The sequence below is a fragment of the Chanodichthys erythropterus genome, chromosome 4 (genome assembly GCF_024489055.1).
Source record: "Chanodichthys erythropterus isolate Z2021 chromosome 4, ASM2448905v1, whole genome shotgun sequence".
Taxonomy (NCBI): Eukaryota; Metazoa; Chordata; class Actinopteri; order Cypriniformes; family Xenocyprididae; genus Chanodichthys; species Chanodichthys erythropterus.
The window spans coordinates 7,834,750-7,859,883 of record NC_090224.1 but is presented as its reverse complement, the minus strand read 5'-3'; the positions used below and the strand labels follow the sequence as shown (position 1 = coordinate 7,859,883).

The 25,134-nt window shown below is 36.6% G+C and overlaps 1 protein-coding gene across 4 annotated transcripts in view; it reads left to right on the top strand.

Moving 5' to 3' along the window:
- Window positions 1-25,134, top strand: part of rgs6 (regulator of G protein signaling 6) — an 87,739-nt gene that overhangs the window by 51,915 nt on the left and 10,690 nt on the right. For all 4 annotated transcript variants that reach the window (XR_010894955.1, XM_067383928.1, XM_067383926.1 and 1 more), the window contains 11 exons: window positions 4,795-4,891; window positions 7,743-7,793; window positions 7,907-8,013; window positions 13,247-13,298; window positions 13,744-13,808; window positions 15,917-15,993; window positions 16,701-16,782; window positions 19,813-19,887; window positions 19,971-20,072; window positions 20,197-20,258; window positions 24,991-25,101. Coding sequence is in view for 3 of the 4 variants with exons in the window: in XM_067383928.1 (XP_067240029.1) it covers window positions 4,795-4,891; window positions 7,743-7,793; window positions 7,907-8,013; window positions 13,247-13,298; window positions 13,744-13,808; window positions 15,917-15,993; window positions 16,701-16,782; window positions 19,813-19,887; window positions 19,971-20,072; window positions 20,197-20,258; window positions 24,991-25,101 (881 nt within the window). In the remaining variant the exon portion in view is untranslated. The remainder of the gene's footprint in view (window positions 1-4,794; window positions 4,892-7,742; window positions 7,794-7,906; window positions 8,014-13,246; window positions 13,299-13,743; window positions 13,809-15,916; window positions 15,994-16,700; window positions 16,783-19,812; window positions 19,888-19,970; window positions 20,073-20,196; window positions 20,259-24,990; window positions 25,102-25,134) is intronic.

Genomic DNA, 25,134 nt, shown 5'->3' with positions numbered 1-25,134 from the left:
GGCTCTTACTCTCATTCAAATCCCTCAGAGACAGCGAGATAAGTCATTTTCATGTCGTCATCAACATTTTGTTTAAATGTCTAATCTCAATATAGAGTTCTTTATTATTCAAGTAAACCTAATAAAAATGCAGTAAACAACATTGTGGTTGACATTTGCATCAAGCTCAAGATGACACAGAGTGAGCGTTCTCCGATCAAAGAAATCTGCCTTTTTGGTGCCTATTTGTTATTAGAAAAGTGACAAGCGAGTGTTGCTTGATCCTCACTTGATTGTTACGGTCAGGAGTCCAATCAGCACTTCTCTTTTAAATGTCCTCGTTGATAATCTGCTGTGTAATAGGCTAGTTGAGATATTGTCGCAAAGACATTATAACAGTACTACACTTAAAACACTTCACTGAATTCCACAGAGACCACAGTTATTTTAACAAGAAAGGACACATGCTGCTATAAAAAAGAAATCTTCCTTTTTCAGGTTACAAGGCACTTTTATCCAAAACGACTTCCAGTGCTTTCAGTCCATGGGGGGAATATTTATGAATTTTCTGGCCATAATATTTTTCAAATATATGCCATATATATGTTGTAAAAAGCATGGCTTAAGGAAATAAATTTTTTAATTTATACCATGGTCTGTCTGAATAGATAATTTTGATTAGCTGGAAAGTGTGTAATAATTTTTTTTAATTTAAGTAATTCAACTTACAGCTTAATTGCTAGAGAGACACTGCGTAGATGCAGAATTCACACACGCACGCACACGTATATATCTCTTTCGATAGGGTAATTCATTCAAATAACTTTACTGCACTATTCTGTGTCTGATTTAAAGTGGACATAATGCTATATCGAACAAGCTTTAACTTGTCAATGCTGGCAAATGACCATGGTATAAATGGGATAATCCCCAGCTTGTCATGGATTATCCTTTACATAGGAAACATATCTTTTTTAAACTTTCAAATTCAATCTTAAAATATATTTTGGATAATATACACTAAAGAAGGTTTTTTTTTTTGTTTTTTTTCTGTGTTCTATTTTAAAGGTGCCCTAGAACCAGTTTTTACAAGATGTAATGTAAGTTTAAGGTGTCCCCTGAATGTATCTGTGAGGTTTCAGCTCAAAATACCCCATAGATATTTTTTTAAATACATTTTTTTAGTATGCCTATTTTGGGGCATCATTAACTATGCACCGATTCAGATCGCGGCCCCTTTAAATCACGCGCTCTCTGCCCCCTGTGCTCTTGACTATAATACAGTGCGTTTACAAAGTTCACACAGCTAATATAACCCTCAAATGGATCTTTACGAGATGTTCATCATGCATACTGCATGTATGCGTCGGATCATGTGAGTAGAGTATTTATTTGGATGTTTACATTTGATTCTGAATGAGTTTATCAGTTATTAAAGCTCCATTTGCCATTTTCCATTTTTTTAAAACTGTAATTTATTCCTGTGATGGCAGGAATTGTCAGCATAATTACTCTAGTCTTCAGTGTCACATGACCCTTCAGAAATCATTCTAATATGCTGATTTGGTGCTCAAGGAATATTGAAAACAGTTCTGCTTAATATTTTTGTGGATTTTGTGAATAGAAAGTTGAAAAGAACAGCATTTAAACTCATTTATTTCAAAACTTATTTTATTTATTTTAATTTATTTCAAACTGATTTTTTATAATGGATATAATATGTTGGACATCAACCTGAAAAATGAATGCTATATCAGATGCAGGTACAGTAATACACTTGTTTAGTCAATCTCTCTCTCTCTCTCTCTCTCTCTTATATCTTATAATACCATAATGGTCTACTCTACATATTACAGTACTCAATGTTCCTCCTTTACTAGTTCTATAGTGATGTTTTAGAATTAGTAACAAAGGCTTGGGCTCAGCAGTTAAACTGTCAACTTGAGATTTGAATCCGTGGCAGAAGGAAGTAGATCTGCACAAAAGAGGGTTTTAAAGACACGCCGTTGTTCTTATTTATTTACACAGGTATGCCGACAAACTGTTGTATAAACGCAATATCACACTTTTTTGTGTGTATGTATATATATGTATATATATGTATATATATGTGTATATACATACCAAAGAGTTTGAAGTTATCATCATCTACAGTGCATAATATCATCCAAAGATTCAGAGAATCTGGAACAATCTCTGTGCGTTAGGGTCAAGGCCATATATATCATATATATGCACACATGTACACACACACAAGGTATTTTATTACAATTCTCTGGTATCTGAACACCTTATTTGCTTTCCCAGATGAGCTAGAAGTTTGTATTTCCTTGTCTAATACATTATGTAAATGTGAAATGAAAAATCCAGATAGTTTTTTCTTTCTTGTGAACTTGTGAAGCAATGTGCCAGGGCTTGTCATTTTTCTTTGGGAAATGTTTACAAGCACTTCCCGAACCGGAGGCTGCTTCACCAGCTTTCCTTGAAGAGTGCTAATTGCTACATTTAACACACGCCGCGGTGGCCTCTGAGGGGGACAGTACTGTGATAACCTTTATAAGAACTCGGCACAGTGTTTTGACAGAATATGACACATGTAAGTGCTTTTTGGGATGTACCAACGTAAGGGCCCATCCTTAAAAGAGCTCTCTAGTGAGTGCTGCTGATTGTACTGAAATAGAGTGACAACCCAGCATGAGGCTGGGTGAAGAGCGTCTCTCAGAGAGATAAGGCATGGCATCCGTTAAGTTCATTTAATGGCACTCTCATTAAGGAATGATACACAGCTTCACCATGATGACTAGTGCAAAATGGCTTAAAATCAGTCTCTTTTTATTTGGGATGGTCCTGCTGGCCTTCATAACAGACCACTTATCCTACTTTAAGCATTTGGCTATCAAAAGAAAAGCATGTTTTGTTGTGTTTTTACATTCCACTGTTGCGTTTCTGTATTTTTTCTATGTAAACATGTTGATGTGTTTGACCATTGCACTTGCATCTTTTGCAGAGTTTTGTGCATGAAATGCCATTCAAAGCTGAATTTTCAGCATCATTACTCCATTCTTCAGTGTCACATGATCCTTCAGAAATCATTCTAACAAAATAAAACAAAACCAAAAAGTGGCACTCAAATTAAAATAACAACGACGCATCTTATTCTGTGTGAATGGCCTAAAAGTAGTAGCTTGGGCCAAGGGGCCAAATCACACTGTATACAGGGGTCAGGGGCCCCTAATGGTCATCTGGTCCATAATCCAGCCCTACTTTTCCTCTTTGAATCTTTGAACATTGAGAAATTTGTGAGGCAAGAAGGTGTGAGGCTGTTGGATAGATGCCATTTTGCCCTCTAAACACCATGTAGCATTTTAACTGTATTGATTTTAATGTTAAGCAGATTGCTCTGCTTTGGCTTCCTTTGTTGCCGTTGGATTTAGAGGTGGTCTTCCTGGCTTGCAGTGCTATCTGTCTACAGCCAGGATCTCTCATGGGACTCAGGCCAACACTCATCGACCCATTTAGAATAGTTTGCACCATAGACTCACGTTTTAGCCACTAGATAGAGAGCATTAAACGAAGTGAAGTGCTTTTTATGGGTAGAGAGGGGAAATTAGTCTCATGTGGTAATGGATGGGATGACTAGAGTGTTTTTTTTAGAAAATGAGGGCGAGTCCTCGTGTTGCACAGCTGTATGTTTTGTTCGACATGGCTGATGATGTACGCGCCCTCTCTTTATACTTGAAGTGAAGTGGCTTTGCTTTATTTTAGCAGCGTCGTGTTGTCATGGGCTCATGGGGGTCGGGGGCTGGCTTTGATTGTTTATATATAGCTACTGTATGCATTAAACGTCTCTGAAGCAACTGAGATCTCGCCTCCTACACGACACATGCAAAAAAAGAGGGTTGAGCGCCACAGAACAGTGATGACAACATGCAATCTCCAAAGCAGAGAACGCTACCTAATCTCATTATGCTCCCTCTCTCCTGCAAAACTATGAGCTGTTTTCATCAGTGCCGGGATTATTTATAGACTGTAGGTGCAAGCTTGTGTATTCGAAAGGCCTCTGCTTAGACGCCTGTGTATCTAGAGAGGAATGAGAACAGATGTTCCCATCACAATTGAAAGGATAATTTCTGTGGCTTTACAAGATTTTGGGAATAAAAATAGAATAAATACATTTGGCCCATGTTTTGTGCGCTTTGGGTACTTGATGCATTTAGTATGATGAGCAGTAGATGTAGGTGTATGTATTTACACCTGTTATGATTGACAGTTTGGTTAGAATGTGATACTACACATTCCTTGAAAAAATAACTGTAAAATTATCACATCAACGCTAATAGTGGACTGAAATAAAATGAATCACTGTGCTTTTAAAGTGACAGCGTTCTGGTGTGAAACAGAGCTGATTTCTTATTTACTACATTGAGTATATCCTTTAATTATATAAAGTAATAAATATATAATAATATATTTTATTATTATTATTATTATTATTATTCCAAACATTTGATACAATGTATACAGTGGTTATCAGGAGTGAGATATTGTACTACAAATTATTGGTATTGATAAATAGGTGCACAAATCATTGTGTTTGTATTTTCTACTGAATTTTATATGCCATATGCAGCAAAAAATTAGACTCAGCGTGGAAAATCTTCTTGCAGCTACGCTTCAGCTGTGCTGCTCCTACTTTTGTGGGCTGTGTTAATTCTGTATCCTGTCAATATGGGCACTGAAATAAAACTGAAGCAGACCTAGACTGTAGCTACAGTATGACTAACTAGACAGACTCTTTCTTCTCTCGTCCTGTAGATTGAGGACATCATCACACGCCTCCAAGATGAAACTGAAGGTGTGCCAGTCAGAACGGTCAAGAGCTTCCTGTCCAAGATTCCCAGCGTTGTTACAGGTATACTGGCGGGATGTGGGTTTTTCAATGGTCGTTGTTATCATAAAGAAAATACAGTAAGGTTTAATTGTAGCAATTCAGCTGTATACATTTTCAACATTGAAATACTGAATTTAAGTTATTTTATTAGCTTACTTACTTAAAGGGTTAGTTCACACAATTAATTACTCATTAATTACTCACATTCATGTTGGTTCAGACCTGTAAGACATTTATTGATCTTTGGAACACAAATGAAGTTCTTTTTTAATTAAATCAAAGAGCTTTCTGTCCCTCCATTGACAGCATACGCAACTACTGTACCACTTTCTAGCATGTTGTTCACGCAACATTGTCTGCTCTCGCGTCAGCACAACATGCATGCGTTGTGGTGCTCTCGTGAATACAAGTTAGAAATTAAAGGTGCCCTAGATTCAAAAATTTAATTTACCTCGGCATAGTTAAATAACAAGAGTTCAGTACATGGAAATGACATACAGTGAGTCTCAAACTCCATTGTTTCCTCCTCCTTATATAAATCTCATTTGTTTAAAAGACCTCAGAAGAACAGGCGAATCTCAACATAACACAGACTGTTACGTAACAGTCGGGGTGTACGCCCCCAATATTTGCATATGCCAGCTCATGTTCCCAACATTATGAAAGGCAATAGACAAGGGCAGAACGTCTGGATGTGCACCCCTGAATCAACAGACTAGGTAAGCAAGCAAGGACAATAGCAAAAAATGGCAGATGGAGCAATAATAACTGACATGATTCATGATTACATGATATTTTTAGTGATATTTGTAAATTGTCTTTATGTTTCGTTAGCATGTTGCTAATGTACTGTTAAATGTGGTTAAAGTTACCATCGTTTCTTACTGTATTCACGGAGACAAGAGCCGTCGCTATTTTCATTTTTAAACACTTGCAGTCTGTATAATTCATAAACACAACTTTATTCTTTATAAATCTCTCCAACAGTGTAGCATTAGCCGTTAGCCACGGAGCATAGCCTCAAACCCATTCAGAATCAATGTAAACATCCAAATAAACACTGTACTTACGCGATTAGACATGCTGCATGGCGAACACTTTGTAAAGATCCATTTTGAGGGTTACATTAGGTTACATTTGAACTTTTTTTTATGTTGTTTAAGGCAAGCGCAAGCTTTTGGGGCGTGGAGTACGAGATTTAAAGGGCCACACACCCTGAATCGGCTCATTTCTAGTTATGCTCTAAAATAGGCAGTTAAAAAAATTAATTTAAAAAAATCTATGGGGTATTTTGAGCTGAAACTTCACAGACACATTCAGGGGACACCTTAGACTTATATTACATCTTTTAAAAAAAAGTTCTAGGGCACCTTTAATATTTTGTACATAAAGTGTTAAATTGTGAGGGTTTTTTTGCTCAAAGTTAAATTGCGGTTAAACCACTTGGGTCACATGGATGCCTTCAATGGAGTGTCTATTTACACTAAGTGTAAATAGCCTGTCTTGTTAGCAAAGGCTATTTTGCACTAACTCCGCCCACCAATGTCTGGTTGGGCCACACAAGACAACCGATGTCTGCAGTGGTGTAGGCCATAGAGAGTATGGCACATGGAAGTAGCTCTTTAATACGATCAGATTTGAAAGGCATATATTTTTTTAATAAAAATGAAAGAAAAAAAAAAAGCTGCTGCCTTTAATGATGTCTTTACTACCTTTCTGGGGCTTGAAAGTGGTAGCTGTGTTGGCTATTAATGGAAGGACAGAAAAATCTCAGATTTCATTAAAAAGATCTTAATTTGTGTTCCAATGATGAACTAAAGTGTTACGGGTTTGGAACAACATGAGGTTGAGTAATTAATGACAGGATTATCATTTTGGGGGTAAACTAACCCTTTAAAGTGTAGAAAAGATGAACAATATTTATTTATGAAATTATTTATAAAAATTTGTTTAGGAAATATATGAAATTCATGGCTAGTTAGCTAACATTTGGCTTTCTCATTCAGCTTTGTTTCTTTTTTCTGCTTGTTGTTTTTGAGATCAATGTTTTCATTTTTTTTTTAACTGGGGACTTCTTGCTAGCTATCAGAATTATTATTAGCAGTCAGGCATGATTATGTTATTCTGTAAGCGAAAGTTTGATAATAGGTTCACAGTAGTCTGATGTGATGTGAATGTACACGATTTTAATAAATATTTATGTCAAAAGAATTATTAATTTCAGTTGGGTTAAAACTTTTTAATGAGGAAAAAGTTACTGAGTGCACCTTTTAAAATACCAATTTTCTTGTGTATCTAAATTAATGAAGCTTTTTAAAAATGTTTTAAAAGATTTATATCACTGCCAGTGCTGATAAAATGTATACAAAGGGTTGTTCTGAGTTGCTGTTTGTCAGGGCGTTTCATAGATCAGAGTGTGGATTCGGTGACAGATCCGGAGCCACACACCCTGTGGTCTCCGCCGATCCGACTAACCACTTTAACTTTCACAGCTTCCTTTAGAGTATGATAATGAATGCTGGGAGAGCTGTGATTTGTACTTATAAGCCCTCAAAGAGAATAAACCTGAAGATATGGCTTGATCTGCTCACATTGCTAAACACAATTACTACAGTGAGCAGCTCTAAATGGATGCCCACAGGCCCGGATAACTAATAGCTGATTTGGAAGCATTGATGTTGTACATGATTGAGGTGGTGCTAATGTAGATTTAGCTTGACTGATCTGACGCATATTGAATTATAAACCATAACATGTCTTGGCGCACAGTGATGATTTTGTCTTTATATAAAGGCTTTGAGAAGTGAATGTAATTTATGCATAAATTTACATGTGAAAATAAGCTGATGTATTTCCCCATTTTAAACTTCAGGTTCAGATATTGTTCAATGGATGATGAAGAACCTCAACATAGATGATCCCGGTAGGTCCTGATCTGAAAAAAGATACACATCTTATTGATGACTGCAAGTTTTAATTTGCAGTTGTTTATGGAAGTATTTAGTGAGAGTAAATTTCTAATTTCTGTATTTACAGTGGAGGCCATACACATCGGCAGCCTGATCGCTGCCCAAGGCTACATATTCCCCATCTCTGATCATGTTCTCACCCTCAAGGATGATGGGACATTTTACCGCTTTCAGGTAAGCTTATCTATATACCATCAACCAAATAAGAGTCACATGGATTGTATCCTGGCAGCTGTGGTTTCCAGGACGTGATCTTGTTTCACTTCAGCACAGCTGAGATTCTGAATCTACTGTGCGAAACTATGAAGAAGCTCCACTGACCTTTACACCTGCTGAACAAATAGGATTTTGTTTGATCAGTGCAGCTGCTTTATTAAGCTCTTCACTATAGACGGCTTAGGTCAGGCAGTACGTAAATGAGATTCATTTAACATATTATATATACACTTCAAAGGTTTGGGTCGGTACGATTTAAAAAAAAAAAGCATTTAATATTTTTATTCAGCAATTGATCAGAAGTGACTATAAATACATTTATAGTTCTACAAAAAGATTTCTATTTAAAATAAATACTGTTCTTTCTAGGGCTGGGCGACATGGCAAAAATGTAATCTTGATAATTTTTTTCCCATATTGATCAATAACGATATATATTTCGATATATAAAATGTTAATGCTGCCAGCTTTAAAAGAGTATCCCAACTATGACTGAAGCCACAAAAATTTGAGGGTTCATTAATTACATTTTAAAGTATAGTTTATTAACAGAAACAGATACACATTAAAAATTAAAACAACTTACTTACTTAGCGTGTGACCTGTAATTAAAAACAAGTCCGAAATACACCGGGACTCTTATTTTGAAATGTATACACAATTGCGGGCTGATCCTTCAGATTCTTAGAACAGTCTAAAACATTTTATATAAAGGCCATAAAGTAGACATGAGTTAAACTTGAGTTCATTAGCAATAGCTTGGCATATATCTGCGCTTTTCATTGATTGAGAATTAAATTAAAGAATTAAAAGAAATATTGAGAATTAAAAGAAATAGCCCCTGAAGGGCTATTGCGTGAGCCTGTAGAACGTGCAACAACGCCTCTTTGTGAAATATCCACCACATCTGCAGCGCACGTGGGAATGTCAGCGGGAGTAAACAGTTCTGACGCACACATAACGAGCAGGTATGAAACACGTAAGGCGAGGGGAGATTTTCCACTAGTTAATCGATCGCGAATGGTTTCATTATCTTGGGCGGATACAAAAGTATGAGACGATAAAAATAATAAAAGCATAAATGTGTCTCCAAATATACTTGGGTGGCCGTTAATATACCTGGGCGGCCCACCCAAGTAAAGTCTATGGGTGCGTCTCAATCAGCTCCCTAGTTCAGTAGTCAGGGCACTGATCAGGGAGTCAGCCACATTCATTTACATGATATATTGATTCACGACCTAGGAAGCTAGGGAGCAGATTGAGACGCAGGGTATGTGTGGGAAGCACTGTGATGGAATAGGTTGGTTGTGTTGCCAGTCTTGTTTTTCACTGTCCGACAACATATTTTACCAATTGTTTTGATCTGCACCTGGTTGCTTTTCAAATAACCAAACCACTTCCATAAAACTGAATTCGTGCTACCTTTTTGTCGACAATTTCATAATTTTTGGATTAACTCAAGGTTAGTTTCACTTTCGTTGCTGCTTCCACTCATTTTTGTCATCCTTGTGTCGAGTTTGCTTTGCAAAGTGCCATAGGAAATTGACTTTGTTCTTTGACGTGAATGTTAAAAGCTGCAAGCTGATTGGTTGTTGTCGCATATTTCTGCTGTATGATTGGCTCTTATATTAATCCATATTGAGTAAAAATGCCTAAAGCTTATCGTTATCGACATATATTTTATCAAAACTATCTCCTTACCTTAGCCCGATTCACAATGGTAAGCTTGGAATAATGTTTTCTAATAGTACTGGTGGGTCTCCACAGGTAATTTGAGCAAGCAGCCGTTCGTCTTCGTGTCATTACATCAGTTTACATAAAGAACGAGTCCCAGCTAGTAGGCTATATGGCATGTGGAGGATGCTGCTGGTAGCAGATCATTTATAGCCTTTTCTCACAGCAGCTGCAATAATTAAACTTATCATTTTGATGGTGGATTGTAATCCAGAAAGGTCCAAATGACAATCATCAGTGACAACTGGAGTTTCACCCGTAGTCAAAAGCAAAAGACTTCAGACTGTGGAGTGGCTACAGAAATTGAAATCTACAGGTAACGCTAATACACACTAAATACGCAGTCACGTAATGCTGATGTTGTTAACATTAACAATTTGAGAACAAAGTATAAGAATAATAATCATTTGCACGGTTTGACGATATGAGCTAAGTGATCGTGTCATTTAATCACCATTATTAGCGCAATTTATTGTAAAGCTTTTTTTCTCAGTTGGTCAGAACAAAAGTGGCAGACGTTACTTACTTGTTCAGATGACATTTTCCAGTGAAAATTCTTTTGGTCATACTTCCACGACGTAGAATCTGTGATTCCGAAGTACAGTATCCACACCGATGTGGTGACTGACAGCAAACATTAGATTCATCTGTGCTGAGGAGCCGTACCGACGCACAACCCACGTAAAGATGATTCTGCAAATAACTGCAATTGCAGGTTTCAAACAGAGATGGCGACAAAGAGGCAAAACTTACAGGCTGCAACTTAAAATTCTAATATTTCCAGAATATTACTTTTTTTGGCTATGTAAATGCAGCGTTGGTAATTATCTTTCAGAAGACGAGACTTCTTTCATAAACATTTACAAATCTTACTGACCACAAACTTTTGACCAGTAGTGTGTTATGTTTATTGTCTGTTGCTGTAGATCTAAGGTGTTAAATTATATTTCATCTCACTATGTCCTCCAGAAATAGGTGCATGTTTATCTGCTAAAAGGCTGATGCTTAATTTTTCAGCGATTTAGATGATTAGCAAAGAGATGGCCAAGGGCACATCTTCCTCTGAGCCTTTTTAGCTTACATAACTCAGAGGAGTAACACTGCAGTCTTTTGACTGCTGGGTAAAACTGTGAGAAATGCTATTATCTCATTTGGAAATTATTTCAACATTTAAAGTAACACATCCAGGTTTTTTTTTAACCAATCACCTGAGCAGTGATTATCATGTGATTAATCTTTGAAAGAGCCCTCCAAAAAAAAAAAAAAAAAAAATAATATATATATATATATATAATTTTTTTATGTACAAAAGATATATATATATATATATCTGTTCTAATTTTACATCATGTACCCGAGATATATATATATATATATATATATATATATATATATATATATATATATATATATATATATATATATATATATATATATATATATATATATATATATATATATATAGCAATACATAAACTATATATATATATATATATATATATATATATATATATATATATATATATAGCAATACATAAACTATATATATATATATATATATATATATATATATATATATATATATATATATATATATATATATATATATATAGTTTATGTATTGTTTCTGTATCACTACATAATTACAGTATCAAAGTATCCATGTTTTAAATGACCATATTCAATTCAACCCCGGAAACCAGCTGTAAGTTATCGAGAGTTTTAGAAGAAAAGCAGAATTCTCTGATAATGACATTAGGCTATATCTTTCCAATAAGCATGATACAGTATCAATAAGCCAATGAATGAATCTAAGTTTCTTTTGTACATTCATTAATTACTCAGGGGGGAATTAGTGTTTCTCTGTTTCTCTGGAGTATGGCTCATCAGCTCATTCCCTGACGATAATGATCTCAATGCACCATCATTTGCTTTCTGCCGCCTGTAGTCTTTTAGACTGGCTCCACGAAGGCGAGAGAGTTAGTTCTGTTAGTTGAAATGTTGTTAATGGCTTTTATAACATAAATATCTTCATATAATATCTGCACGAAATGGTCATTATTTCAGCTTCAACTTTGGCTAGTAAGCAGGTGGCAGACAAGAAATTCTCGGTTCATTCAAACTCACACCTGATTTAAAACAATATACAAGTAAATCAATGAAGTAGTTACTGGCAATCCTTAAGCCCGGGACACACCAAGCCAATGATCGGCCGTCGGGCAATGTCTGGCTGTTTTTAAGCACCGGCCAACTAAGTTTCTTGGTGTGTTCTGCACCATTGGCTCTAGTCGGACAGAGTCTCGTTTTTTTTTAGGGGCCGATTCAGCATGTGGAATCGTGTCGGGCCGTTGGGGGAGAGAGAAACCTGATTGGCTGTTCAGTTTAGTGAAGTAGTCAAAGTGTGAGAATAATAGCAAAACAGTGAGCAAACAAGTCAAGGCGGTACAAACAGAGGGCTGTTCTAATTTTACATCATGTACCCGAGTGTTCCTGGGTGAATGTTTAATATTAATGTGAGCCGAGTGGAATATGGAAAGCCATCAGCATGAATGATATTCGCGCTGCTTTGTTTACGGTTTGTCAATGTGCAGCCTGCAGTGCCGAATTTCGACCCCCTGCCAAATTATTACCCCCCTCGGTGAAGTCACTACCTGATTGCCTAATCCTAACCCCTTCCTCACACCTACTCCTAAACCTACCAGTACTAGGGGGTAATAATCTGGCAGGGGATCGAAATTCGATCCATTTCTGAATTCTGAATATAGATGAATGTATATGAGAAAAAATAGACAGTGGTCTCCTTACAAGCAGGCGCAGAGCGTGCGTGCTGGATGACAGTTGGCTCTAGTTCTCTTGGTGTGTTCACGTGCAGATTTTTTGCCCCAATGCAAGGCAACAACACAGTCAGCTTTTATCAGTGCTAGTTCTTTGGTGTCGGTTTGAAGTGTTCTATACCCTTAAGTAATCACTTCATCTAAATATTTATTATTCTATTCTTCAAAGCCCCCTCCATGTTGGCCTCTGGTATTTCTACTGTATTATGACAACATTGCTTGCTTTCAAACATTTTTTATTAACAGAAACTGAAAATGTTGATTATAATAACCATGAATATTCAAGATTCTAGATTCAGGACATTTAAGATTATCTGTGTTCTTCAATAAAAAGATCACCAGTCTATATTCTGCTTTGTTTTCTGACTTATTAAAATTATTTACATTATGAAAAAGGGATATTTATTCTGAGATTTGCTAAAAATTACATTTAATGTTTTTACATTAGTGCTTTTAAAGATTAACTTAAAGTGAGCATTAGATAAAAAAAATATAAGAAATGAGCAATGCAATTTAATGTATTTTAGCTAGAATAAGTTAATGTTCATACTTACAATCTAGCTACTAAATTGTGGGAAAACTTCTACAAAACTCAAGAGGAATCATCTTTCTCTCTCACTCAGGCTCCATACTTTTGGCCTTCTAATTGCTGGGAACCAGAGAACACAGACTACGGTAAGAGAGGGACCCTGCTGGGCAGACTCCCAATGACGTAAGAGCACACCGAGCCTTACCATACATGCCTTTCAGAGAGCTAATATAAATTATAACACTGAACACCCCGTGTTGAGCTCACAGTCTGCTTTCCCAGGACTATTACAGCTCTGTTGAACAGTGAGGGAGAACTACAGAGCATCTCTGTAGGTGTATGAGTTGACTGTGGGCAGATGTTCACTGATGGTCAATGGTGACTCATTCACAGTTCCTACTGTCTGTAAACTGGCCAAGCAGAGATGATAGATGCAATAAAAAGCACAAAATCCAATCAAGCTCTTATGCTGGATGTGTGTTTGTAGGGGTGGGATTATACGTGAGAGTTTAAAAGGCCAAATCTCTCATGGCCTCTTGTCTGTTTCTCTCTTCTCTGTCTGTCTCTCTTTCTCTCTGTTGCCTGTCACAGCCATCTATCTGTGCAAACGGACCATGCAGAACAAGACCCGGCTGGAGCTGGCTGACTATGAGGCAGTAAGTGACCCACTGCAATGACAGCTGAAAGAGAAAATAAAAGTAGTGTGTTTTGCCAGCATAGAAGCATTTCACTTTGGATTCTCGTAGCTATTGTGAGCCCTTGTTGTCGAGCATTAAACTTGAAGTGTATCATTTTTTTCAAAGATACTTTCTCCTCCATAGCTTAATGTACTGAGATAGCAATAAGTATGCCATTTGTAGATTGTTTTTGAGACGATATACTGAGTAATAAATGTATACATTACTTGAAAGGAAGTGAAACAGTCACTTCACTTGGCTCTTCACTACTGACTATCCTGAGCTATGACGTCAATTTCAGCAGAGAGGGAAAATGATCAATTTTATGCTCTTAAGAGTCTTCCAAAAATATTGGTCACTGGCAAAACAGCTGCTATAAGAAATATTTTGTAACATTATACACTACTGTTCAAAAGTTTGGGGTCAGTAAGTTTTTTTTTTTTTTTTCTGTGTTTACGTAATATATATATGTGTGTTCTGTGTATAATAATTATGTATATATAAATACACACACATACAGGTATAAAGTTTAGAAATATATGCATGTATTATAAATAAATATATATTTATATATATTTAATATTACATATAAACATAAATATTTTATATATATAAATATAACATTTTTCTTAAATATATACATGAATGTGTGTGTATTTATATATACATAATTATTATACACAGAACACACATATATATATTACGTAAACACAGACTTTTATTTTGCAAATTTGCGATTAATCACGATTAATCGTTGCTGCCCTAATTATTCAGCAAGGATGCATTAAATTGATCAAAAGTGACAATAAAGACATTGATAATAATAAGAAATGTTTCTTGAGCAGCAAATCAGCATGTTAGAATGATTTCCGAAGGATCATGTGACACTGAAGACTGCAGCAATGATGCTGAAAATTCAGCTTTGCCATCACAGGAATAAGTTACATTTTAAAATATATTCAAATGGAAAACAGTTATTTTAAATTGCAAAAATATTTCACAATAGTACAGTTTTTACTGTATTTTAGATCAAATAAATGCAGCCTTGGTGAGCATAAGATATTTTTTTTTTTAAACATTATCATACTAATCTCAAACTTTTGAACTGTAGTGTGTGTGTGTGTATATATATATATATATATATATATATATATATTTAATACACACACACACTAGGGCTGTCATGATATCAGATTTTATTTTTCACACCACGGTTATTGTGGCTAAAATAATTCACGGTGACGATATATCACGATATCTATAGAAAGTAGAAACCTTGAAAACAAAACAATGTTATCAGTAAAAATTCATCTTTACTTTGTTTATTTTGTGTTTTGCTGTCTTTATTAGCCAGTGAATCACGCCATTGCATACAAAAATTACAACGATTGAGACAACAATTGTCTGAACAGAGAAGAAATTATATTATTTTATAGTTCCTTTACAGTGATTCTTTACATGATTTTACACGGCAGTAGCTGCTCGCGTTGCGTCTTCTGCTTTATGACAGATGGCAGCGTTACGGTACAATACCGCCACCTATTGTACTTTGGGATGTCAAGCAGGTGCTGGCGCTGGATTATTTATGTGTCATTTTATCATACAGGTACTATTAATTTGAAATATTATGGTTATCATGATATATTGTCACACCCTTAATTAACATGATATCAGTATTTATGTTTTGAATATTACGGTTAATGTCAATACCGGTATATCGTGGTATATAACGGTATATTTGAAATGTCATACTGCCATACTCTTTTGCTGCAGTATAAAGTATTGTGCACATTATGTGAATTATCTGTATTATGCTGAATTCGAAATAGCATGCTTCTGCCATTTTTCAAATATATGAATAAATGGTAATAGTAGCTACTACAGTATGTGTTTCCAAATTCAGCCCTAAATACCTGGATGACTTACTACATTTGGCATTGTGCAGTAATTCAAGTTGACTTCTTTCTTTCTTTCTTTCTTTCTTTCTTTCTTTCTTTCTTTCTTTCTTTCTTTCTTTCTTTCTTTCTTTCTTTCTTTCTTTCTTTCTTTCTTTCTTTCACTCATTTATCTCTGACTCTTTCATTCAGGAGAATCTAGCGAGACTACAGAGGGCTTTTGCCAGAAAGTGGGAGTTCATCTTCATGCAGGCTGAGGCACAGGTCAAGTAAGTGCTGTTGTCAGGACAACTACGCAAACACTTGCTCTCACTCATACCTGCTCTCTTCTCGGTTGAAGACAGATCTACGCTTTGTATTCAGCCCACACACATTCACACAAAGACATACATACTGTATATACACAAACTCTCATTATGATGTAACACAATAATATCGCTGAAGTGCAGTTGTTAGGGGCGAGACATATTAGCATGTGCGTTTGATTTGGAGTGGCTCTCATCGATTGAAGCAGTCTCTTACTCTTCAAACACCGGCTGAAGAGCCTCATCTGATGGCCGAGGGCTGCAAACACAAGTCAACCCTGCTCTGATTTTTGATCATCAGTCTGTGTCTATCATCACACTGTCTGCAGTACCCTTTTCAGGACAAAACCCCCAATTTTGTGGAAAGCGAGAACAGGAGAGATGAATGAAAGTGTCTCAGGGCTCAAAACCAGGATCAGTGAGAAATAGAGAGAGAGAGAGAGAGTGATGCAGCAAATGTCAGTTACGTAAGAGTGAAGTGGCAGGAATGGAAATGAATTAGCTTTGCTCGCAGGCAGGTTGCAACTTTGATGAGCACAAGGGCTTTGCTCTTTGTCTGTTTTAACGTGTGAGGCAGGACACGTGTGTGTGTGTGTGTGTGGATTGGGAATCTTTCCTGCTCTTTGTTTAATATTAATGTCTTGCAGCTTTGTGTTTCTTTGATTTTGTAGGATCGACAGGAAAAAAGACAAAACGGAGAGAAAGATTCTGGATAGTCAAGAGAGAGCCTTCTGGGATGTTCACCGTCCTGTGGTGTGTGAGGGGTGGACCCGGTGTGGATGGGTTGCTGTGTTTGCATCTTGTTTGAATTAAATAGATCACACTGAAAAAATGAAGTACTTGAAGACACCATTTGTGGTTCTTCAATTAGCACTTTGGAAAAACTCAAGGGCCATTTTAAAAAGCTAAATGGAACACAGAATTTCCTTCCTTTAGTAACTAAAATGAAACACTTTGGGGCACTTCAAACACATATTGAAGTTTCTGGAGTACATAGCAGGATATTTGAGGATGTATTTTAAAAGATGTCTAGATGTTCTCCAGAGGGTTCTGCCAATGTGGTAATCGGCAGAACCCCCAAATCGTGTTTAAAAATCTGCACTGTTCTCTACTGGTCCTTCAGATTTGAGCAAATTTATTCATTTTGACAAAAAACATTTATTTATTTAAAAAAAAAAAAAAAAAAAAAAAAAATTCTTTCACCTATAATTTCTAGGACTGTCAGTACATTAGAAATATTCAGTAAACTTGACAATAATATTCAATTTGTTAACATTATTTAATGCATTAGTTATTCTGAACATTTTACAGCATTTATTAATTTAGCTTAAAGGGATAGTTCACCCAAAAATGAAAATTTTGTCATTTACTCCCCCTCAAGTAGTTCCATACCTGTATAAATTTCTTTGTTCTGTTGAACACAAAGGAAGATATTTGGAAGAATGTTTGTAACCAAACAGATCTCGCCCCCATTGACTACTGTAGTATTATTTTTCCTACTATGATAGTCAATGGGGGGGGGGGGACTCTTTGGTTACAGACATTCTTCCAAATATCTTCCTTTGTGTTCAACAGAAAAATGAAATTTATACACGTTTGGAACAACTTGACTCTTGAGGGTGAGAAAATAACAGAATTTTCATTTTTGAGTGAGCTATTCCTTTAATGTGAATTTATAAACATACAATTTACAAATATACAAAATAAAAATACAATTTAAACATATTTGAAATGTTAAAATGTGATGAAGTTAGCATTTAAAGGTGCTAAAGAGGATCTTTTCGACGACTGAGAAACCAAAGACTGTTACTGAGTTTTTGAAATGAGCGCATGCGTAAGAACGTGTTTACCACTGGCATTCGCTGTGTCGTGTTAGTGGATTCATTATGTCGGACTCACCGCAGGTAACTCATGGGGCCCTATTTTAACAATCTAAATGCAAAGTGTAAAGCGCACGGCGCAGGTGCACTCAGGGCGTGTCCAAATACACTTTTGCTATTTTAACGACGGATAAACGGTCCGTGCGCCGGGGCGCATTTTTGAAATGGGTTGTCCCTATTCTCTTAATGAGTAATGGGCATAACGTTCAATAAACCAATCAGAGTGTCATCTCCCCTTCCCTTTAAGAGCGAGATGCGCTCGCGCCATGGCGGATTGCTATTTACAGGCGGAATTTGTTGGCGGAAAAGCTGAACGCTTTTCAAGCGAAGAAACCGATCTGCTCGTGCGTGAAGTTAAAGCGGGCTTGCAAATAAAACAAGCACTTTCAGTCTTGCCAGAGTGAATAAAAACAAAATCTTTTTTTCCATTCTTGGAGCAGGTGGAGGGTATATACATATGTGCGATCCCACAGGAGGATCAGGTGGGGGCGCTCTGCTCAGACTCCGTTTCAGGCTTTCTCCGCGCGATGAGTCAGTTAATATATATGTGTGTGTTAATTAATTAGCCAGTTTCGTTCATCATTATAAGTAGTAATAGGCTGAATTGAAAATAGGTAGCCTAATTCTAATACACACAATGACTATTCATCATTACATTTTTGTATTTATGTAGCCTACACAATGATATTCTTTTAAACTGTAATCCTTTTGTTTTTAATATTTGGCATGTTTGTGTGATGCGCATCCCTTCTGTGTAATAAAGTCAACGCGCAGTTTCTACCAACACCCTCTAACAAAAAAATATTGCGCCATTGACTTTAGACTTTAGACAGGTTTGAGTTGGTCTATGGCGCAGTCTATTTTCAGCTCCTTAAAATAGCAATGCGCCGGCAATGCGCCTGAACACGCCTCTTTTTTAGACCAGCACGCCCATGGGCGCACTAACTGGCGCTAATGCATTTACTAATTTAAGGACGTGGCGCTGAACGGGAAAACGCAAACGGCGCCGGACGCAACCTAGCAAACACACTTGCGTTGCGCCATGCATCGCATTGCGCCGGGTGTATTATAGGGCCCATAATCTGCAGTTGTTACTCCTGTCTCCTGACACTGCATGCAGCACCTGTGGAGTGTGGAAAGTTACAGGAGCGCACAGCCGCGCACGTCTCGCACAAGGAACGTAATGGCAGTGATTGACAAGCCAGAGGGCCAATCGTTTACGCGATGATCGCGTAAACAATTGGCTGATGTTTTTAAGGCCCTACCTCATGCACAGATGATGTATATTAATATTATTAATTTCAGTGCACCTAATAAATAAGTCTTTCATCAGTTAGTAAAGACAGTTTCAAGTAATATTGCAAAAATGTATAAAACAAAACATCCTCTTTAGCACTTTTAAAGTTATAGTACACTTAAAAATGAAAATTTTGTCATCATTTAATCAACCTCATGTTCCAATCTTGTTTGACTTTTGGAACACAAAAGAAAGATATTTTAAGAAATGTCTGTTTTGGTAACCAAATGGTAATGGTAACCAAAACCAACATTATTCAAGTATCTTATTTTATGTTTCACAAAATAAATAAAGTTATACTGGGTCGGAATGACATGAGGGTGAGAAAATGATGATTAAGAAACAAACATCAATAAAATGTTGTAAAATGGCTATTCCATTAAATAATATTAATGAATAGGACCCTAATCATTAGTGTTAATTAATAGTGTGATTAATCTCACAGCTTTTATAGTTAACACATTAACACATATTTTTAAGGAAAGAAAACAAAATAATATGTGTAAATTTGGGTCCAGCAATTTTGTGTGAATGATGATCGTAGTGGAAAATGTGTACATCATATCAGTTTTTATAGCTATATTTACATGTGTTTGTGATTCACAGCCTGGGTGTGTCAACACCACAGAGATGGACATCAGGAAGTGTCGACGTCTGAAGAATCCTCAAAGGGTGAAAAAGGTGCTGATGCTGTATTATTTTGTGTGTACTGTATGTATGAGACAAATGATTGTATTGTAACCATCTTCGTCTCTGTCTCACAGTCGGTGTATGGGGTAGTGGATGACACACAGACTCAGAGTCCTGTACACACACCCTGTATACAGCAGAGCAGCAAGGACACCAAAGAGGACGTAGAGAAAGAGGTGTGTGCGAGCGATGGTGTGAATTTGATTCTCAACAGCCTCACGGTGGCTATTAATATTTAGCACAGATCACTCACATGCTCAAGTGAAGATGCGGCGTGTAATGGTACTCTGTCTTTTTCAGATTCTTTTCTTGAACACTCAGTTGGATCGACACTGTATGAAAATGTCCAAAGTCGCTGAGACGTAAGTCCTCTTTCTTGATCTTTCCATGAAACTCAATTTCAAACTCAAAAAAATTTGCTTATTAGGGATGGGAATCATTTAGTCATAATAAAGAATCTAATGGTTCCAGTTCTGATTCTTCTTAGCGATTTTTGTTAGTTAACAGTTCCATTAGCGATTAAATTTAGTACTTATAAGGAATAAATATTTTGAAAAAAATGAAATACAATTTTATTGCCGAATTATGAGTTCATTTTGATAATAAATAGCTTTGAAAATACTGAAAAGTCTGTTGTAAAATTTTATGCAAGAATTGTTTTCGAGACAACATTTAAAGGGATAGTTCCCCCAAAAATGAAAATTCTGTCATCATTTACTCACCCTCAGGTTGTCCCAAACCTGTATGAATTTCTTTCTTCTGCTGAACACAAAAGAAGATATTTTAAGGAATATGGATAACCAAACAGTTAATCTGCCCTACTGACTTCTATAGTATGGGGGGAAAAAATAAAAAATACTATGGAAGTCAATGGGGCCCATCAACTGTTTTGTTACTAACATTCTTCAAAATATCTTCTTCTGTGTTCAGCAGAAAAAAGAAATACATACAGGTTTGGAAAAACTTGAGGGTGAGTAAATGATGACAGCATTTTTATTTTTGGGTGAACTATCCCTTTAAGTCCCTTTCACATCAAGGATGATAACAACAATGATAACAAATATAGCTGCAAGCAGCAATTACGGGGCCAAGCACAAAAACGGCACAAGAAGCCAGCCAACATGGCCGTGAGCATCAGACCAACAGCAGCAGTGAGCAATTAGAAAAAAAAGTTATTAGCATTTTTGTCAAGTTTGTTATAACTTTTGAGCACGAGGTGGCGCTGGTCCGAAACTTCTCAGGCTGCTTCAGGGCATTGTCCTGATGACCCATACCAAATTAATGAATTTTGGTCAAACCCATCAGAAGTTATAAGCAAAAATAGCCATTTTTCATATCTCCACTCCAGTAGGTGGCGCTGCGCCGAAACACTGTATGATACCTCAGGTCATGCTTGTGATGACACGTACCAAGTTTGGTCTGAATATGTCAAAGCATTGTAGAGATACAGCTTCAAGAGTAATTTTTGCATCATCTCTCAAATTCTTTGCTCCGGTATACGAAAACGGTTTGACTTATCAACTTGAAATCCATAACTTTTTGTCGGCATGGTCTGAAGATGATACGGTTCAATTTTGGTGAAAATCGGAGCAAAGGTCTAGGAGGAGTTTGAAAAAGTAGGTTTTTAAAGAAAAACAATATGGCGGACAGGAAGTTCAGCTGAATATGGCAAATTTGATATCTATGTTCTCAGCATGACCCAAGGAATCTATTGAGACCAGTTTCATTACAATCGGTAGATATTATCAAAAGTTATTAGCATTTTTGTCAATTTTGTTATAACTTTTGACCACAAGGTGGTGCTGGTCCGAAACTTCTCAGGCTCCTTCAGGGCATTGTCCTGATGAACCATACCAAATTTATGAATTTTGGTCAAACCCATCAGAAGTTATAAGCAAAAACAGCCATTTTTCATATCTCCACTCCAGTAGGTGGCGCTGTGCTGAAACATTGTATGATGCCTCAGGTCATGCTTGTGATGACACATACCAAGTTTGGTCTGAATATGATAAAGCATTGCAGAGATACAGCTTCAAGAGTCATTTTTGCATCATGCCTCAAATTCGTTGCTCTGGTATACGAAAACGGTTTGACTTATCGACTTGAAATCCATAACTTTTTGTCAGCATGGTCTGAAGATGATACGGTTCGATTTTGGTGAAAATCGGAGCAACGGTCTAGGAGGAGTTCGAAAAAGTAGGTTTTTAAAGAAAAACAATATGGCGGACAGGAAGTTCAGCTGACTATGGAAAGTTTGATATCTATGTTCTCAGCATGACCCAAGGAATCTACTGAAAACAGTTTCATTACAATCGGTTAATATAGTCAAAAGTTATTAGCATTTTTGTAAATTTTGTTATAACTTTTGACCACAAGGTGGCGCTGGTCCTAAACTTGGTATGCTCCTTCAGGGCATTGTGCTGATGACCCATACCGAGTTTCATAACGATACGCTAATGCGTTCATAAAATACAGCATTTTAGCACCAAATTTAAAATGGCCGACGGCCAAAATGTCCAATATGGGAAAATTGGATATCATTCGACTCGGCATGATTCCCCGAATCCAACGAGACCAAATTCATGATTTTTGGCCAAACCCATCAGAAGTTATAAGTAAAAATAGCCATTTTTCATATCTCCGCACCACTAGGTGGCGCTGCGCCGAAACGCTGCATGTTGCCTCAGGTCATGCTTGTGATGACAGTTACCAAGTTTGGTCTGAATACGATAAAGCGTTGCGGAGATACAGCCTTATGTCTATTTTCGCAAGCACTACGTACAATTCGTTTGCGTGTTTTTCGAAAACGGTTTGAGAAATCAACTTGAATTCCATAACATTTTGTCGGCATGGTCTGAAGATGATCTGGTTCGATTTTCGTGAAAATTGGAGTAACGGCCTAGGAGGAGTTCGAAAAAGTACGTTTTTCAGAAAATTCAAAATGGCGGAAAAATTTTCATGACGGAAAATGACGTCATATGGTGCAATCAATTCGTCTTGACCCAAGGAATCAGAGGAAAAAAGAATTTTGTTTCTAGCCCTTATGGTTCAAAAGTTATTAACATAAACATAAGTGCAACTTTGGACAGCTGATGGCGCTAGAGGGATTGAGTTAGAGACTCCAAATTTGCTATGGACAAAGGTCAGACTGTCCTCTAACTGTGTGCCAAATTTCACAACTTTCCCGCAAGCGGTTCTATGGGCTGCCATAGACTTCAAGAGCGGAAGAAGAAGCGGAAGAATAATAATAAGCGTACGGAACGCCAACAATAACAATAGGTGCCTAAGCACCTTCGGTGCTTGGCCCCTAATAAAGATATAGTTCTAAAAATCATTCTATATGTAAAGGAATAGCAGAGTCCACACCACATTTATAACAATAACTGCACAGGAATCACTTTCAGAACATTTTTTTTTTCAGCTGATTAACGATAAAAACATTGACAGCCAATCAGACAGTATGAACTTCACTTCACACCTCAGTTAAATTTTAAGCTGTATATGTTTGATTCACTCAAAAATTCAAGTTGTTCATTCAGGAATCTGACTGGTTGTGTATGTTTTTAATAAACTAAACAATAACACGTGGTTACACTTTATTTGGTCCACTTTTGACATTCTACTAACTGTAATTAACTTTGCAACTACATATCAACTAACTCTCATTAGAGCACTAGTAGACTGTTAGTAGACTGCTAGGTTAAGGTTGGGGGTTCGGGTTAGTAGAATAAGTTGACGTACTTGCAAATGAACTTATAGTCAGTAAAATATCTGTTGGGAAGCATCAAAATAAAGTGTTAGCAGATATTAAAGGTGCCCTAGAACTTTTTAAATAAATATGTAATATAAGTCTAAGGTGTCCCCTGAATGTGTCTGTGAAGTTTCAGCTCAAAATAACCCATAGATTTTTTTTAATTCATTTTTTTAACTGCCTATTTTGGGGCATCATTTATAAATGAGCCGATTCAGGGCTACTGGCCCTTTAATTCTCGTGCTCCACGCCCACGGAGCTCGCGCTTGCCTTGAACAGTGCATAAACAAAGTTTACACAGCTAATATAACCCTCAAATGGATCTTTACAAAGTGTTCGTCATGCATGTGTCAGATTATGTGAGTATTGTATACTGTTATATTGTTTACATTTGATTCTGAATGAATTTGAGGCTGTGCTCCGTGGCTAACGGCTAATGCTACACTGTTGGAGAGATTTATAAAGAATGAAGTTGTGTTTATGAATTATACAGACTGCAAGTGTTTAGTAATGAAAATAGCGACAACTCTTCTCTCCGTGAATACAGTAATAAATGATGGTAACTTTAACCACATTTAACAGTACATTAGCAACATGCTAACGAAACATTTAGAAAGACAATTTACAAATATCACTAAAAATATCATGTTATCATGAATCATGTCAGTTATTATTGCTCCATCTGCCATTTCCAGACGTTAACTGGCTGCCGTTGTCTAATGCCTTTCATAATGTTGGGAACATGGGCTGGCATATGCAAATATTGGGGGCGTACACCCCGACTGTTACGTAACAGTCTGTGTTATGTTGAGATTCGCCTGTTCTTCTGAGGTCTTTTAAACAAATGAGATTTATATAAGGAGGAAACAATGGAGTTTGAGACTCACTGTATGTCATTTCCATGTACTGAACTCTTGTTATTTAACTATGCCAAGATAAATTCAATTTTTCATTCGAGGGCACCTTTAAGTAGTCAGTCTACTAATACTCTAATGACTGGTAGTTTACATGTAGTTGCAAAGTTTCTTTTAGTTAGTAGAATGTCTAAAGTGGACCATTAAATAAAGTGTTACCTAACAGACTCATTAGAATCATTCATTCAGGAAACCACACTTGTCATGCTGCATGTTTCACGCTCTAGATTCAATAGCAGGGTTACAGTGCCACTAAATCAGTCATGCAGAAAACTGTCAACAATGGTGGAGGATTGCATGTTTGAGAACCGTTAATTCAGTTCCAGAAATAAATTAAGTTCCAGTAATAATTTGGCTCCAGTAACAAAAAAATTGACTTTTATACAATAATATGAAATATAAATAAGACTTCATTCCTTTGTCTTGCAGATTGATGAGCTACACAGAGCAGTATCTCGACTATGACCCATTTGTTGCAGTACCAGAGCCATCTAACCCTTGGATCGGTGATGATGTCACTTTCTGGGAGCTAGAGGCCAGGTATGAAAACTTAAACATCACATCTCTCTTTTT